The sequence below is a fragment of the Neolamprologus multifasciatus genome, chromosome 3 (genome assembly GCF_963576455.1).
Source record: "Neolamprologus multifasciatus chromosome 3, fNeoMul1.2, whole genome shotgun sequence".
NCBI lineage: Eukaryota > Metazoa > Chordata > Actinopteri > Cichliformes > Cichlidae > Neolamprologus > Neolamprologus multifasciatus.
The window spans coordinates 14,131,792-14,148,666 of NC_140441.1; the positions used below are offsets into that span (position 1 = coordinate 14,131,792).

Here is a 16,875-nt window from a genome sequence, read left to right on the forward strand (position 1 = left end):
GACCCTTGCTTATATAATATTTCTTCAAGCGGCTATCAGGATTGAGCTGAGGAGGACATCGAGGAAAGCCAGCCTATGATTGAGTAGATATTATTATTTACAATGAAATGCACAGCATGGTTTCCCACACATATATTCTACATGGGCAGGTGATGTATACCACTGGCACATATACTCTGTAATTTACATCTTTAGTGGATGAATTAGTGGAGGTTCAGTCACTGCTAATTAACTAGTTCTTTTCCTTAGTGCGTTTCCTACTGGCGGGCTGTTTAAGCTGCTGCTGAAGCAGTCCTTAATGTCATTAAGCTGTCTCAGGTCTCCCAGGATTAGACAGATGCCAACTGCACTATCCTGAACTGGAGTCGGCCAGAGTAATCCCTGTTTTATGCCGAGATCCAAAGCGGCACAGCAAAGCAGGGACTATTGTGGCCAGCTGCAGTTCAAACATTCACTGGATGAGGAACTTCTGCTTTCCTCCTCCATTTAGAGGTTGGAATCTTACCGAAGCCAGTATATGTATATCAGTACATATTGAAACCTCAGCCATACTTCTTTAACTCTGTCTCCAGACCACTGCACCTAAGATGCCCCTCTGTTGCTCATTTGCAATAAACATATGAGTAGCTTCATCTCTGCTCAGCCTCCCGTCTTTTTGTCAGTGCCACAATCTCCTAACCATACATCATAGCAGGTCTCACTACCCCGACACTCATCTCCACCCGTGTACTCTCTTCACCTCTCTCGTGAACTGTTTGTTACTTTGGATAGCTGACACATATTTAAACTCCTCCAACTTCACAACCTCTACTCCTTGCAACTTCACCTTCCCACCTTTCTTCCTGTCATTCACACACATGTATTCTGTCTTGCCTATACTGACTACCAGTGTTGGGAAGGTTACTTTTAAAATGTATTCCATTACAGAATACAGAATACATGCCCCAAAATGTATTCTGTAACGTATTCTGTTACGTTACTCAATGAGAGTAACGTATTCTGAATACTTTGGATTACTTAATATATTATCATGCTGTTTACAACTACATGAATGTACTATTGCTGTGATTTATTACTGTTACTGAAGGTCCGCGGCTCCGAACCGTAGTAAAGGGACCTCTGGCTAATACGGTGGGTTCTGTGTCGGGCTCGTAGCCGAAAACTAGCTTTACTTTGTTGTCTGGGTCAACTTTGCTAGCCAGAGACAGAGAGAGGCGTTGAAAGGCTGCTCCAACTGAACTTATTGTTTTTGGAGGAAAACACGAACACGGTGTACAGTCGAGTCTTAATAGCTTACTTACAACTGGGCTCGTCAGGCACTCTTCTTGGCTGCAGTGGTTATTATTATATTTACATGCTTCCAGCTCCCGTTTTTGCTCGATGACAGCTCGTACTTTTCCTTTTTCTCCCTCCCTCGCTCACGGACACATAACGTGTATGGCAGTCCATTCTCCCTGCAGCACGGACTACACTGCCTATGATGCTACATTCTTTAGAGCTATACCTGTAGCATTCTGCCTATTAGCTTAGCACAACAACAACAAAAAGGCCTCTCTCACCCAGGAAACACGCAGAGAGAGCGTCACCCTGTAACCATGGCAACCGTAACGCTGCCACCTGGAACAACAGAACGTAGCTGTCAAACAAAACCCAAATATGAAACAGGGAAGTACCGCCGTGTGTAATCCATTTATTTCAACAAAGTAACTGTATTCTAAATACCACCTTTTTAAACGGTAACTGTAACGGAATACAGTTACTCATATTTTGTATTTTAAATACGTAACGGCGGTACATGTATTCCGTTACTCCCCAACACTGCTGACTACACAATAAATTCTCTTTTCAATTTAAAGGCATTGGAGTGCACCCAATACCTACTACTGTCATAAATACTATGCAGCTCTCTGGGAAACACATGGCCAAGCACAGCATGGCTTGCAGTAAACTTGTAGGATTGCTAATCTACGAAAAAAATATCATCTAATTGTTTTTCGTGTTTACATTGGCTGTCACGTTTTACAAAATAAAGCAGGGCCCATACGTACAAATACCATACATGCTATCCACCTTGCTCTAATGTCCATACAAGTGCATTTCTCATTATAAGACTGTTGCATAAGAACCTATTGGAAATATTCAACAACCTTGTAATGCTGCACAGAGCAAACACTTCACATTATGCGCATAAAACCGCCACTCTCATCAGGGTCTAGGAGGAGGCTTTTTAAGCTCTATACAGGAAATTCCACAACCAAGGTCTTAATATTTCCTGACCAACGATGCTTTGCAGATTTCTCGAATTTATTTCTAATCTTATCAAACACGAACAGCTAAAGGAAGATGCAGGGAAAGTTAGAGCATTTTATACTCAGCTATGTAGTGTTACATCAACACACAACGAAAAGAAAAAAAAAGATCATTTGTTCAAGGAAACCATGACAGAGCTCTTGCGCAAAGTGGAGCTCACACACTGCAAATGTGTATGAATAGTTTAAAAGCTGGCTGTTGCCTGGTGATGTGGCTGTAGGAGCTCTATTGATGGGTGACTTGTGTGAAGGCCATGAGAGCAGCTTGTACTCAGTACACTAAGCCAGCACCGTTCATCACACACACACACACGCACACCCCTCCCTTTCATGAAAAACCCCACCTGCCATCTGGCCCAACAAGGAAGTAACTACGAGAGAGAGAGGTAGCTGACATGTCGTGGTGCTTTGCATCCATGATAAATATTTACATACTAATTTACTGACCATGTGTCATGTTGGAATTGGAGGCCTGGTAACGCGGAGAGAGGCAGAGAGAAACAGCTCCTGACCGTGACACAGACAGTCAAAACATGGCAGGCAGAGAGGGAATGGGAGCAAAAACAAAGAAATGCTTATAGCAAACAGGAGTGCGCACGGAGAGGGAAACACAGCAGGCGCATGAGCACGCGCAACAGAGAAATCCTTGTCCAAGCCTACTGAGTGGGAGAGGGGTTGAGGCAGGGGTGCTGAGTGGGAGGGAAAGAACCGGTTCATCGCTGCACTCGTGTACACAAGTGCACCGAACGCGCACCGCTCCTCGGGATCTGTGGCTCGCACGCAGAGGAGAAGCTGTCCACTGTTTCCATGTAACACAACAAAGAGAGGAGGCTTTACTGGCTAATCCCTTATTTGAAGTGCCGCAAAATCTGAAACCAAAACATGTTAACTTGCACCAGATTTTAAAAAGGCGACTTGACCGGGGAAGGTCACCACCGGAGCATGTTTACACACAGGAATCCACACTGTGATCAGATTAAGCCAGAAAATCGAATAAGGTTTATCCATGCTAGTTAATTTGTCCCACACTTAGCATCACATTGTGTTTTTTGTTTTTAAACACCTGGAGTGTCATATTTAAAATGGGTTAGGGTTAACCCCTAACCCTCTAACCCCTATTTAGACGCCCAGAGAATGAACTTGTGTTTAATTTTCACAAACAACTGAATATGCACTTGGTTAGTTTTAGCTCAAACTGGAGGAATCTAGCTGTGTTCAACAACACATCCGTTAACCTTACAGCTCTCAGGTGCCTGCAAACACAAAGACAGACGTGGAAAACATGCAGTCTGTTTGCATCTATTTGTTTACCTCAACTCTCTCGAACAGCAAGGGTTATCATAGCGGTCTACATCCATTAAGACAAAACAACGAACAGCTTTTAGAAAAAGGGGGGGTATTTGCATTTTTGAATTTAAGTAAGTGCCATGCCTGCTAAATATGAACGCAGGCCTCTGTGGATGATATTGTGGGAATGATCTCACATTAGGAAATGTTTGGTTGCCATAGATCCTATGAGTGCGTCTCTGCCTCTGATTACGACAACATCAAAGAAGCCTCATCAGAAAGTCTAATGGAGGAACAGGGCACTTGACCAGGAAGAAAAGACGACAATAGACGCGCTGGATTTGTGCATATGCATCAGCGAACCTCCCGCAGCAGCGTGTGACGGGGGTGAATGAGCTAAGCTTCAGTAACTAGCAGCTTTGAATGTAAAAGCTGTAAACTGTTAGCTAAACCGAGCAAATGAAATGAAAATAACATTTTTCTACATTTTTTCAAAGCTACAATGACTAATAACCGATTTTAAAACAACAACGATCGATGTGTCATGCTACCTCGCTCCAAAGTTAGCAGATGTTTTCAATAGCGTCCCTCTGCATTGCTTTGAGACTCAGCCTAGTAACTGAATGCAACACTGCTCGTTAGCTTTGCCAAATTGGATGAACTGAAGCAGAGTTTCTTAAAAATACACTGCTCTAGTTATCGGCATGGCCTGCGTGTGGCTTGGTAAAACAGTGACTCGGTTAATTAGGAAGATTAAGTTTTATACTGCTGTAAACATTCAGCTCTCTCTTCCATTGTGTCTGTTTGATTTTAAAATCTTGTATCTGTATATTGTTTATACCTGCAAATGAATAAAACAAACAGTTATTGTAGGTTACTGTGAGCTGCCGTTTGTTTGGGAAGGTGGAATACTTGGAATGCACAGTGCGAAACATGCTGGGAAGTGTAAGTGAATCATCATCTGTTGTTTGTTAAGGTAAATGATGATGAAGGAGTCTGTTTCTTCTTATAGTTGTGGGGCGGTTCGAAGGTTTGCATTTTAGATATATGGAGCCTAAACAAGACAAGAGAAAAACGAAAAAGAAAAATGAATGTAGGTCATGATATGCAGGATTTTGTGGAATAAAGAGTATATGAGTGGTGTCCACCCAAGTGTTCCCTCTTGGAAAGGCTGTAGTTTGTGAGTCTAGACAAGCAGCTGTGTTTCCTTAATGCTACGTCATTTTTGATCATCAATTAATCAATGATTCCCTTTTAAATCTATAAGTGCACAGTGACATCTTTGCATTAGACTATGAATATAAATCCTGAAAGTTTCGCAGACAAAAAAAATAAAAAAATAGCTCAACAAATCTTCAATTATTGTCTGCAAAAAAAAACCCCAAAACACAAACTGGTGAGCCTTCTTCGGTAAATCTACTGTTTCAAAAGATGTCGAAACGTGTTGCACACAACATAGCACACACCCATTTCAGTGCTGGCACAACCTACCTTGCCCACAGGTTAACTTTCACATGCACAATGTCGTTTTGCATTATTTACGTGATAGTCATGTCTTACTTTTCACTGTGCTTGGTTACAACTTCCTGTCACTTTTGCAGCAGTAGAGAACAAATGAGTGACATACACCCTGGTGTCCAGTTTGGTAGAGTCGTAGGGCTGCAGCACTGGCTAGTTGCGGGTGACTGCATACAATCTTAGATGCATCAGCTGACTACTGAATAATTACTCTGACTACTATTTCTGGAGTGAAACAGATAATCCAATCAAAATGATTAACTTTTTATTGGTCGATTACTGGTTTGCAGTAACGCATGCAGTATTTGAACCCTGACCTGTCACAGGAGCCTCAATGTCCAGCAGGTTCTTCTCTGAACGCAAGATTGCGGCGCCCTCTCCTATGAGCCTGAGCGCCACCGCCTCATCCACACGGCCCTCCTTGGTTAGGTGAGCTTTCAGCACGTCCACTTTGGGCTTCCCATCGCTGTCAAACACCTCTTTAGCTGTCAGTCGGTGACTGGGGGGGAAGGGGACAGCTGCAAGGGTTTACAAAAAAGAAGAAGAAGAAAATCATTAGAACTGATGTACTTTCATACCACGTTTACAGTGCTTTAATACACTTTTCATTGACAAAAGGCTTACAGCAATACACAGTTATTTCCACATCACTGAGAAAACTGCATTTAAGCTGTTTGATTAGAAGGTACTTTGTACCAGGGGATCGACTCCCTGCAGGAGAGGGAGTTAGCGCTCACTCCCATGCTTCCAGCCCACCCTCTGAGACAATTTCCCTGATTGCTGCTATGATCTGTGAGTCATTCAATTTTCAATATTTATTACAGACACACACATTTTCTAGTTTACTTGGCAATATTCACGAGAAAAGAGACTGTATATTAAAAACGAGGCAGAGAACCAACACATCTTTATTTTATTAACATTAAAAGCTTGTGCTGCGAGGACAGAAACACCAGTATATGCGGGGCGTGGGGTGTAACCAACTCCATACTTCAGTGTGCTCTCTTTTATTGTGTTCGATTGAAACAACAGAGATATTATCTTCAGCCTGACAAGCATTTACTTATTTCTCAGCAACAGTTATTTATTTTTTTAAGAGTAAAATTGGGTTTATTCCTCAGAGTCTTGCAGCCACAGTGGAAATCAGACAATATCCAAATCCTCAACAAATCTCTGTAACTGTCAATTTCCATAATTAGTGGCTTATGAGGGATAGCTTTTCAGAGTAATTCAATGTTCCCCAGTAATTTGGAATCCTACTGATGCACGCGCAAGCTGCAATGCTATTTGCATGCATTTTAATTCAAGACAGGGATTTGCAGTCTAGGTTTAGTCTTCTTTTATTAAAAACGCTCTTCAAACTGGACTTCATATTATTGCGATTTTAGTAGCCTAATGCTTTTATTAAATGAAAGCTAAACATATTACTTACAATAAATGTACAAAATTACAGTTTTTTTTTCCTCCCTTTTTTTTCTTTTGCTCAATCGAACTACTTCTATGAGTTTAAAACATACATCATGCTCTTAGTCAGACTTCACAGGTGACTAATCCACAAAACCAGAAGAAAACACTGCTGAGCTAGTGTCTGTGTTTGTTGTATACATGTGTGGTGTGTACGTGTATTCCAGCATCCATCCTTCCTGAAGGTGACATCAGTGGTAATCAGGCCAGCACTTTATCTGTGTCACAGTGAGCTTTAGCAACAGATGACATTTGGGATCTCAGCTCCAGTTTCCAGGGTCTATGTGGAAATTACAAATTTACTGGACTTGCACAGTTGCATCCTGGGTATTTTCAGCAATGCTATGTGTGTAAAAATGTAAAATTAGCAGGGTGAAAGAGACAGGATGTACAAAATAGTAGTAAATTCAGAGGGGCATAACCCTGAGGGCGAATGTAAGAGTATTGTTTCTAATTGAAAAGATTCAGAGAAGGTTTAAATGTTTAGATATCTAAAAAACTAAATGGCTGTAATTTTCAGTCCTCTGGTCTTGTCGCATCCACATATAGATGTTAAAACTACTCACGCATTTAACTCTTTCGTCTCATAACATCTGACGATCTCTCCTGGACCCCTAATTGACAACTTTTGACACTTTTGGTACGACCACTGGAATAGTTTCTGGGGTTTTCTGAGGGTAGCTGCAAAGGACGAGACAATCCTCAGCAAATACTGATGCAAATCCAGTCATTTCGTTCTATAAGCTAGCCTGAAACAGGAGGCGGCTCAGCTCAGAGCTTCAAGGTTTACTACTAGTAAGCTTTAACTCTTAACTAGTAAAGAGTCGAGATGGATTAAGTAAACAGCCAAACTGTTTTGGGGTATGATTAATCAGAATTTTAAATTGTTTTCAAAAATCGTCGTCACAATTCAAAAGCCAGCATTTGTGACGGCATGGGCGTATTCGTTCACAAAGCATGGATATCTTGCACATCTGTGATGGCATCATCGACGTTTAACAATAAATACAGGTTTTCAGCAACATAGGAAGGGCTTCCCTATTTCAGCAAGACAACACCAAAGCATGTTTAATGCCAGCATAGCTCCATCTAAACTGGCATGTTTGCAGTACAGACCTGCCAGCATTAGAAAGTATGATGGCAGGAAAATACCGCAAAGGAGGTCGGATTGCAGATTAAATCTGACATGAAGGATTGGGAAACGTTTTGCTTTCAGTTTTACACAAATGTTTATTTTGAGTTAACACTTAAGAGGGCTGCTACAGGATGAGGTAATGCACCGCGGCCATAAACACGTCCACCCTCACAAAAAAGGATCCTGTAATGATAGGACAGTGTCGTCTTTGTACTCATTTCAATGCGTTCCATTTTTATTCACTTTTTTAAAGGCGTCCCAACTTGCTTTTAGAAACACGAGCTATAAAAGCCCAAAAAAACCCAGAAAAGAAGTGAAGCTGAAAGCTGTTTCTGATATCTGAAAGTCATAATTATGATGCTGGCAAGCTACACGGAAATAAGCCTTGTTCTACCTACCTGGCAATTATTTTCCCCATAAATGCTATTTTGAGAATCTGTGTGACATAACACAAGTTTTCCAACATCAAACATTTTAATGCAACTCATTCAGTTTCCTTTGTAAATTCAAACACGTAAAACCAAAATGTCTGAAGGAGGCGGATACCACAAAGTCACTTTAAGCCAAATAAATAGTTACGATGCTTGAAATAAATCTTGAATAATACAATACGATGTCTTTGCTCAGGTGTCAGGGGCATTTAGAGATTCCCCCATCTGAGAGTGATTTACCAGAGGCCCAGGTGTGAGCACCTGCTACGCAACTCTAGCCTTTGGGGCGTTTTGACTCCATGGTGGCAAACGAGCAGAAAGCACAGCCCCTTAAGTTGTTGAACAAATTGAGTGTTTACATTCATGTGAAGTGTTCTGAACTTGATTGGGGGCGTTTTTCAACTGAGCAGCAAGCTTTTAAAAATGACAGCTAGGCCACGAATCTGCGACACGATTAACTCACAGATAATGATTGAAAAGAAGCACAAAAAAGAGTTTTTTTTATTTGAAAAGTGCTACAAAATTTACATATCACACCCTGAAATTCTTTCGGATGTCAAATTTCATACACAGGTACATGTTTTCAACTTAGATTTCAGGTAAATACAGAAAAACCTTTTACTTATAGCTGCCAAATGTGACAACTTCTTATGCAAACTCGGTAAATTAAAGCCAGGAAAAGACAAAAGAATGACCAAAGCCGGCTTTCATGTTGGAGGGATACTTTCGGGGAATGAACCGGAGACTATAAGGATTAGTTGCTTCAATTGGCTAAACGTAATCCAACTGTCAAATGGGAGTAGAGAGTAAGGTGCTTAAATTATTTCCCTAATCCCACGCTGTTAGCCAATTAGGCAATGCAGGTAAACTCCCCAGGCTGTTTGCCACAACTGCGCTGCTGTTGAATTTGAACTGCATAAGAGGAAACCGAGCAGTTTTTCTTTTTTCATTTGTGCAGGAAAAAAGAAAAACACTGATTATGAGGAATGACAGTTAGCGGCAGGACAAAGCCATAAATCATTCATATGCAGAGTGACGTACGAAATCTGTAACAACATACCTGACGGTAAACATATTGAGGTTATGAGGAAACTACATGGGGAAACTCTGTACCTACAGTTGTAATCGTTATTTGGTTCCTATAGATAATAATTAATAGTAAGTCAGTCAGTGAAAGAAGTAGAGCCCCCGACCCCCACCCCAAAATAACCAGTAACTGATGCAGTAACAATGGCAACCGGTGAGTTGATTTACAGACATTTTGAGACTGATAGTCCCCAAACAGTGTAGCCACTGTGAATGTCGTGAGTGATCCCACTTCCCACCGAAGTGACAGAACATGACGCACTCTAAAATCCAAACACCCAAGACATTATTCTGGAATAAAAGCTGTGTGAAAGCTGCAGGTGCTGGCACGCTAGCAGCCTCTTAACACATCACCCTTCCATTTCCTACAGTCATGACAATGGAAACACTGTGAACTTTCCCCTTGTGGAATTTCTAACAGCTCCCTTATTAACAAGAGTAACACCCACATGTGCCAAAACACTACATGGCACGTTGTAATGATCAGTTCCACACTCTTAAGAAGAATGTGTTACTCCCATTTCTTTAGGACATGATTTTCAGACACTGTTCATCTGATGCACATTTTTCATTTTAAAAACAGCCCACCGCTTCTTCTTTTGCCCTCCACTTGTCCAGTATCCTCAAGTTTTTTTCAAAAACATGAAATGAGACATCCCAAGTTTTTGAGATTCCCAACATTTTATGGCAACCAAATTGTTATCTGTGACATTTTTCGTAGATTCAGCTAAAGAAACTGGAACAAACGATACATTTTGAAATCCCACTTGTGTGTGATGCAAAACAGTTTTATTTTACTATATCCAAATCTTTATATATTCAGTAGCGGTGTGCATTTTTTAGTATGAGCACACTTTTTGCCAAATGCAACGGTCTGATTGGTCAGATCTATTTATTTGGAAATATCGAGCTGATTCAAAAATTAATTTAAAAAAAAAATTGTAAAATAAAAACAATTACATTATAAAGGGGTAACAAAAAATATTTTTAATGCATCCGGTGTGTAAAAGCATTAAGTCTGGCTCCTTGGAACCTAAACACAGAAATGAGGAGGATCTCGAGGCTTTTGCACAGCAACGTATTACAAAAAATTAAATTGTCTAAATAAATAAATAAATAAAAAACATGGATAACAACTCCATAAAGAGATACATTTTAAAAAAAAATCTAACATTTATTCTTCTCCTTTCATGAAAAAGAAACAAGAATAAATAATGGTGTCAGATATATATAATCATTATTTGAAGTAATTGGCTATTCCAAGTCTAAAAGAACCACACGGCAAAAATCTCTCTGATCCTTTTCCTCCCAAACCCAGCCTTTATCAGCGGTATCGGAGTTTTCCCCAGACAGCAGCTGTTGATTGTTGCAAATAATCTTGTGCATCTATTCTTCTTTTCTTACAATGCTTTATAGCCGTGAGAGCATAAACTGACCTGCGACGATGTGCCTGAAACCCAAGTATGAGTCAGAAATGGTCTCCATTAGCCGTTCACTTTTGCCTTCATTAATTTTAACATTTCTGTTCTCTTCTGTTATGTAACAGGGAAATTGCACTGCAGCCTCAAATCTGGCATGAGAAAGGAAGGATGAGAGAGCGAGAGAGGTTTTTTTTTTTTAATTTAAAAAATATAAAACGCAAAAAGAAATCTGGACTCCAACTTCACTTTCCATGGTAATTTGTCTCAGATTAGTATTATAGTTTCCAAGCTAGCCGTTCATCAGGCATTTCATTGTAAGCCTAATAGACCTCTAAATGACTGAAGTGTGTATAAAATAAATTTAAAACTACAGTCAGGTTCACAAACTGTATGATTTGATGTACCTCGGGTTTTAAAGTCATCCAGCTTTAGATCGTCGACCCCCGCAGCCACCTTCGTGCATGCAGCAATCATGATATAACTACACACTGCATAGCAGACATGCAGGTGTAAATTTTGAGAAAATCGGCACCACGGGGTGCAGTGCAGCATAAACTGCTGAGAAGCAGTGGGAAGATAGGCAGCTGGAAATTGTGAGGTTGGTGTAGTTCACCGCTAAGGCAATCTTTTGGAGGAATGAGACAGCAGGAGGTGCGCAGTCATACGCTGTTGGACAGATCAGCTTGATTGGAGAAAGAGAGACAGACTGTTGCAGAGCTCACCAACCACTGACTCCGTTTAATGAAGGACATGGAGTGCAACCGTTAGTCTGGACTGATCCGGCAGCTCAGGTCGCATCAATTTCCTTTTGGCCCCGGCAGCTTTGTGAACGGTGTGTGCTAAACCTTAGACCGCAAACAGACGTAACGACGATCACGTTCGGTCTTCTTTCAGAGCAATTTCTGCAAATCAGAAAACTGCTGAGGCTGCTCACACAATGCATTGATATCCAACTTGTGCCACTTAAAGACACCAACTGAACGATAATAAAACATAAACTAAAGTCATTTTCAAACACAAACTGAACAATTTCAAACAATCTTCTTTCTCACATGTATTCACGTGGTACTGGGAGTACTTTGTGTGTGTTAGGTGAGGGGTGGACAGAGCAAGCAGGAGGCAGCACACACGACGCTCTGAGGAAAAGGACACTTTCACACAGTGCACATGAGAAAATGGCTTAATTTTAGCTGATGCAGAAAATCATGCAGCATAAGCCATTACCTACTACCTCTGTTGGACAAAAAAATATAAAGCTGGCACACTCTGAGCTGGACTGGGATGGAGGCCAACGATCAGCCATTTATAAAAGCAAAAAATCCATTAAAACCATAAAGCAGACTGGTGGCAAAGAATCCCAGCAACCTGTGAGAAATTCTTCCAATTCCACGTCCACAACCACTTTGGCATAGCACAGCATCTTACCAGCCGATGCTAAACTGAACCCCACAGAAACAGCTGACATGGCATGATGCAGCAGCGGCCCTCCCCGAGTGTGGGCGAGACTTGGGTTGTCATTTCCCACATCAAACCATCCGGGCCCCTTCCACCAGACAAGCCACAGCACCGGCATTTTCCCCTCCCTTAAGACTCAGTGGAAATCTCAGCATGACAAAAGAGAGCCAAGTCAGAACAAAGATTCAGGAAACTGTTTGTGAGTGCAACAGAAGGTCAGTTCATACAAAGTATAGAATAACAGAGTTCATTTGACTGCACAGCCAGACGTTATTATGCAAAAGGCGGTGCGGTGTCGGATCTGAAGCACGATACCGATCTATAACTTTGCTTCCTTACCCGCACAAAGCAGCACTGACTACTTGCCAGATCCATTTGCCTTTTTGAATGACGGTACAGTGCTCTTTATCCTGAGGCAAGGTAAATGGCTGCCAGCGCGAGCAAGATCTCTGTGTAATGCATCAAGTGGAAACTCACTATCTGATCAAATGGTACATAAATACCAGCACCAGGTAAGACACAAAACCAAAGTAGAGTGCAGCAGTATGTTTAAAAAAGAAAAACAAAACAGAAATGCATCCAGCTGCACAACGTGAGATCAGAAAAAATTGCTACACTGCAGTTGCAATATCTGCATGTGAGATTAACCTGCTATTGACGGCGCAGATTGTTTGGTTTGTTACTATCCCCCAGTTGGAAGCCTGTTAGTGATGAAGGATCCACTGCGCGTCTTGTATGCATAGAGGACGACTGCCAAGTGTTGAAGGGGCACAGAGTGTGCAACTCACTCTCCACTGATAGTCAGGGTTTGTTAATTAAATTACGTAACAACACCGAATTAGAGTGGGGTAGGAGTCCAGGATGAACAGACTGAATGAGTAGGCGGTAGGAAACAAAGGACATACTGTACAGCAGAAAACACCTCAACTTCACGTCATTTAGAAGCTGTTTTATTGCTCCGTTATTACACAGTTCGGCCCATTCGGAAGCTGGTTAACAGACATGCATGCTGCACAAAGATTGAGACCCTGATTTACTAACAAAGAACTGCAGCACTTTAAGCACACCACAAATTACTTTCGCAAGGTGAGAAATGATCTACAATAACCCATCTTTCGTACACAGAGGTTGCAGCGTGATGTCTGCAAGTCACAGATGAGACTGCTGTATTTAACAGCTCTGTGTCTCTGTAACCCACCTGTAAAGCCTAAGACACAGTAAATCAATAATTCATAAGTCTGCGCTCCTAAGATTCGATATCTTTTATTAAGCTAACACAATATAGATTTTAGCTGCAGAATGACCCAAATGTCAGTCCACAGTAATAATGGAGTATTTTTATTTTTTTTATTACAAAAAGGATTTCAAAAAGAATATTAAATCAGCTACTGGCAAGAAATATAAGGACATAATGACACTTGGCTGATCTAGGTAGCCTTTTAAAAATTCCTTAATGGAATCTGCTGCTATGTGGGTGAGAAATGAGAAATTTCTAGACTGCAATTCTTCTTTTCTTACCAAAACCTGGTTGTTTATCAGCTGCTTATACTGAAAACTGCTACAACTAAATCCAGAAGCCTGATATTTATACGTCGGTCGACTTCATCTACTACCACTATATTATAAATCTTAATATGATGTTATATAAAGATCATGTAATGTTAGAACTAAGACTTTAGAAGGCCCATGGGCTTCAGGGTTAACGGTGGTGGAAAGTGGTGTGAACCTCTTTGCTACGTATGGCTATGAACCCAGGCGAAACACAACATTTAGCACAGCATAGCTTTGAAGTTCAATGATACGAGTCTGCTGATTATATCTGTGCGCCATTATGGAGGTGTAGGCGTTACTTTTGGTTGGCTGAGGCAGGAAGGAGAGCAGGGCCAATAGCGCTCACTTTCCCAGAGAGGGAGAGTACGAGAAAGAGAAGCTGCATCAGATAAAATACTATACAGACCCATGCAACAAAAAGAGGTGGGCGGGGCAAGCAGAACAGTCAACAAAAACTCAGCGGGCTGGCATCTCATCCCATGGAGATCGCCCAGCAGGCATTAAAGATTTCTAATGTTAACAAATGAGCAATGGCTCCCTTAAATTAATAATTTGGACTCCCGTACTGCTTAATGTGTCCCCTGCAATTAATAACACATTTCCGAACATTAGCAAAATGGTGTCTTTGCTTCCCTCAATTCATTCATTTAAATTAAGAGCAGGTCAGCAGAATTGGGAGAAATTACACACAACTGTGTATAGAGTCCAGTCAGGGAGGAAAAGCACTCAAACTGTGCCTCACAAACAGGTCCTGGAGCTACTGATCTTACTGCATTTAAATTAACATTAATTTCATGTGTTAATATGACCACTTTTCGCTGGTCATCCGTGGCCAAGTGGAGCAGAAAAGCCACAGTTTGATCAATTTAAAAATAAACTGGGGCTGATTAACAGGAATCTAAATCGAGCTCTTTGTTAAATCGAGTCTGAACGCAGCAAACAGACATGTCATGTTTTGGCTCTATTTTATCTTCGCATAACAAGTTTTTAAATCAACGAGATTATCCCGTACACTAGGGGTGGGGGGAAAATCGATACTGTGTAGTATCGTGATATTTTGTTTGCTAATAATGTATCGATACAGGGACAGCAGAAATCGATATTTTGTTAAAAAAAAGGTTTTTGTGCTCTGACTTCAGAGCATGTTGATCCTTTTTCTGAGCAAGAATCCTGACATTCCTTCACTGTCCAAATGTGTTTAACCTTTTTTTTGATATTGATAAAGTTTCTTTATGTACAGAATCTGAATATCGCAAAATATTTTAAAAAATTGCAATAATATCGTATCGTGCGTTAAGTATTGTGATAATATCGTATCGTGGGATGTATGGTGATTCCCACCTCTACCGTACACATCTACTTTTCTTTCCTTCAGTCAGTAGCTACAGCATGGAGGTCAGTGTCATAACTAACCAAAGCTGCAAAGACACCCAACTTTCTGCTTTATTGCTTCCAGGGTGCCATTACTGTACTTTAAAGTGCTGCTGACCATCATCATCTGCTGCAGAGAAATGAGCTTTTAAATCGCGTCGACAAACAGGAGAGATATTAGATAAAAGTGAGTAAAGGGGTTGCCAGGGAAACAGTGCTGTAGAGTCTCAGTATTAATCTTTCATCCATCAAAATATTGGCTTAAAAATGAATTGCTGGCAGCATGTTACGTTCTGCACAGTGTCGATAAAGCTCTGGAAATTATATACATATATTCATGCTTAAAAATGACATGCTAGGAAAATGCGGTGAACACAAACAGGAGCACGACGGTGGATCTGACGGCCGTTCAATGCAGTGGCATGTTTGTCCGTCTGCACAGGAGGTCTCATCAGCGACAGTTATCGAGGTATGCTCATTATTAAGACGGGCAGGTTGTGTACTAATAAGCCGGCCACACACCCCATACCTGCATTCATCCTGCCATTTCTGTCAGGGTTATCAAAGACCATCCAGCTCTGACAGAAAATAGCCCTGAGCAGCGTTTTAGGGACCTGGGCAACAGCGAAGTCCGCATGAGTGACAAGTGAACGTTGGTCCTGCTGTCGCCTCAACAGGTTTTAGATGAGAAATGCAGAAAACATTTGCAAAAGTAGGTGATCAAAATGCACCGGTACTCAGACAGCACTTAGTCAGCCTAAGTCTCTGATTAATTAGTGAAGTTAGGGCTGAAGCGTGGGAGGCTGACGTGGGTGAATGTAGGGGTGGATGTATATATATGCATGTAAGGATGGATAGAAAGGAGCAGGCAGTAGATACTGAGATGGGGTGGGGGATGGGGGTCAACAGGCAGTTTGAGGGATCTCCTACTGCAGCTTTTTTTTGGTAGTGGTTGGGTGTGTGGTAAGCCATCAGTGGAGCAGTGGATCAATGACACAGTGAGAGGCCACCAGGGATCTAGATCATGGCTGGAAAATGACTTCAGTTATTTGAAGCTGGACTGGGGGAAGGGCATGAGTCAGGGAGAGTGAAAGATAAGTCAATGAAATAACAATGGATGAAAAAAAAGATAAAAGAAGAAAATAGCATTTGCCAATCTTTAAAAAAAAATCTATTCACCAAGTCACAGTCCAATAATGGGAGGTCCCTGTGTATTTGCACAATTTATTACCTACAGTAAAGCGCCGCACCCTGATAAAACAGTTCAACGTCTAGAAAGCTATACAGTCACACAGTGAAAGAGCTAGCATTAAGCCAAGGCCCAGGTGTAAGGTAAAACGCTTTTCACACTTCTTACAGGGAATCTAAACATCATGGTTTTTGCTACAAGTATTATATCGGACAATATATTTAGAAATGTATTTTTTATTTTGTCCTTCTTCCCTCTAACTTGGGATTTACATAATCGTATCAGATTATTTTGAACATCAAGCTAGAGCAGGATCTACATAAACGTCTAATTTTTACATTTTCCAACTCATTTTTTTGAGTGATGCACTTAAGTTATTTATTTTTGATTCAAAACTTCTTGTTTCTGTTCAAATGTTCACATTTTTTAATCGTATGGTGTATATAATTACATTCATGTGTGTATTAGCAGGTAAATCCTACTTTTTTTGCAATCACAACTAATCACAGCAATGACCTGTTTTTTAATTTGATAAGAAATCTACTGAGACAAATGTACTCAAATTTGAAAAATGTGAATCAAACTACAGAGTTGTTCTTTATTTTAATAACACAATGTGCCTTTCTGTGCTGACATGGGGCTCAACATCAAGCCAGCA

The 16,875-nt window shown here is 40.9% G+C and overlaps 2 protein-coding genes across 6 annotated transcripts in view; both read right to left on the reverse strand.

The window, feature by feature from the left end:
* Positions 1–16,875, reverse strand: part of spag17 (sperm associated antigen 17) — a 123,887-nt gene that overhangs the window by 86,490 nt on the left and 20,522 nt on the right. The window lies entirely within an intron of this gene.
* Positions 1–16,875, reverse strand: part of LOC146521729 (protein phosphatase 3 catalytic subunit alpha) — a 70,771-nt gene that overhangs the window by 38,440 nt on the left and 15,456 nt on the right. For all 5 annotated transcript variants that reach the window (XM_085149299.1, XM_085149280.1, XM_085149289.1 and 2 more), the window contains exon 2: positions 5,432–5,632. In XM_085149299.1, coding sequence (XP_085005425.1) covers positions 5,432–5,632 — 201 coding nt within the window. The remainder of the gene's footprint in view (positions 1–5,431; positions 5,633–16,875) is intronic.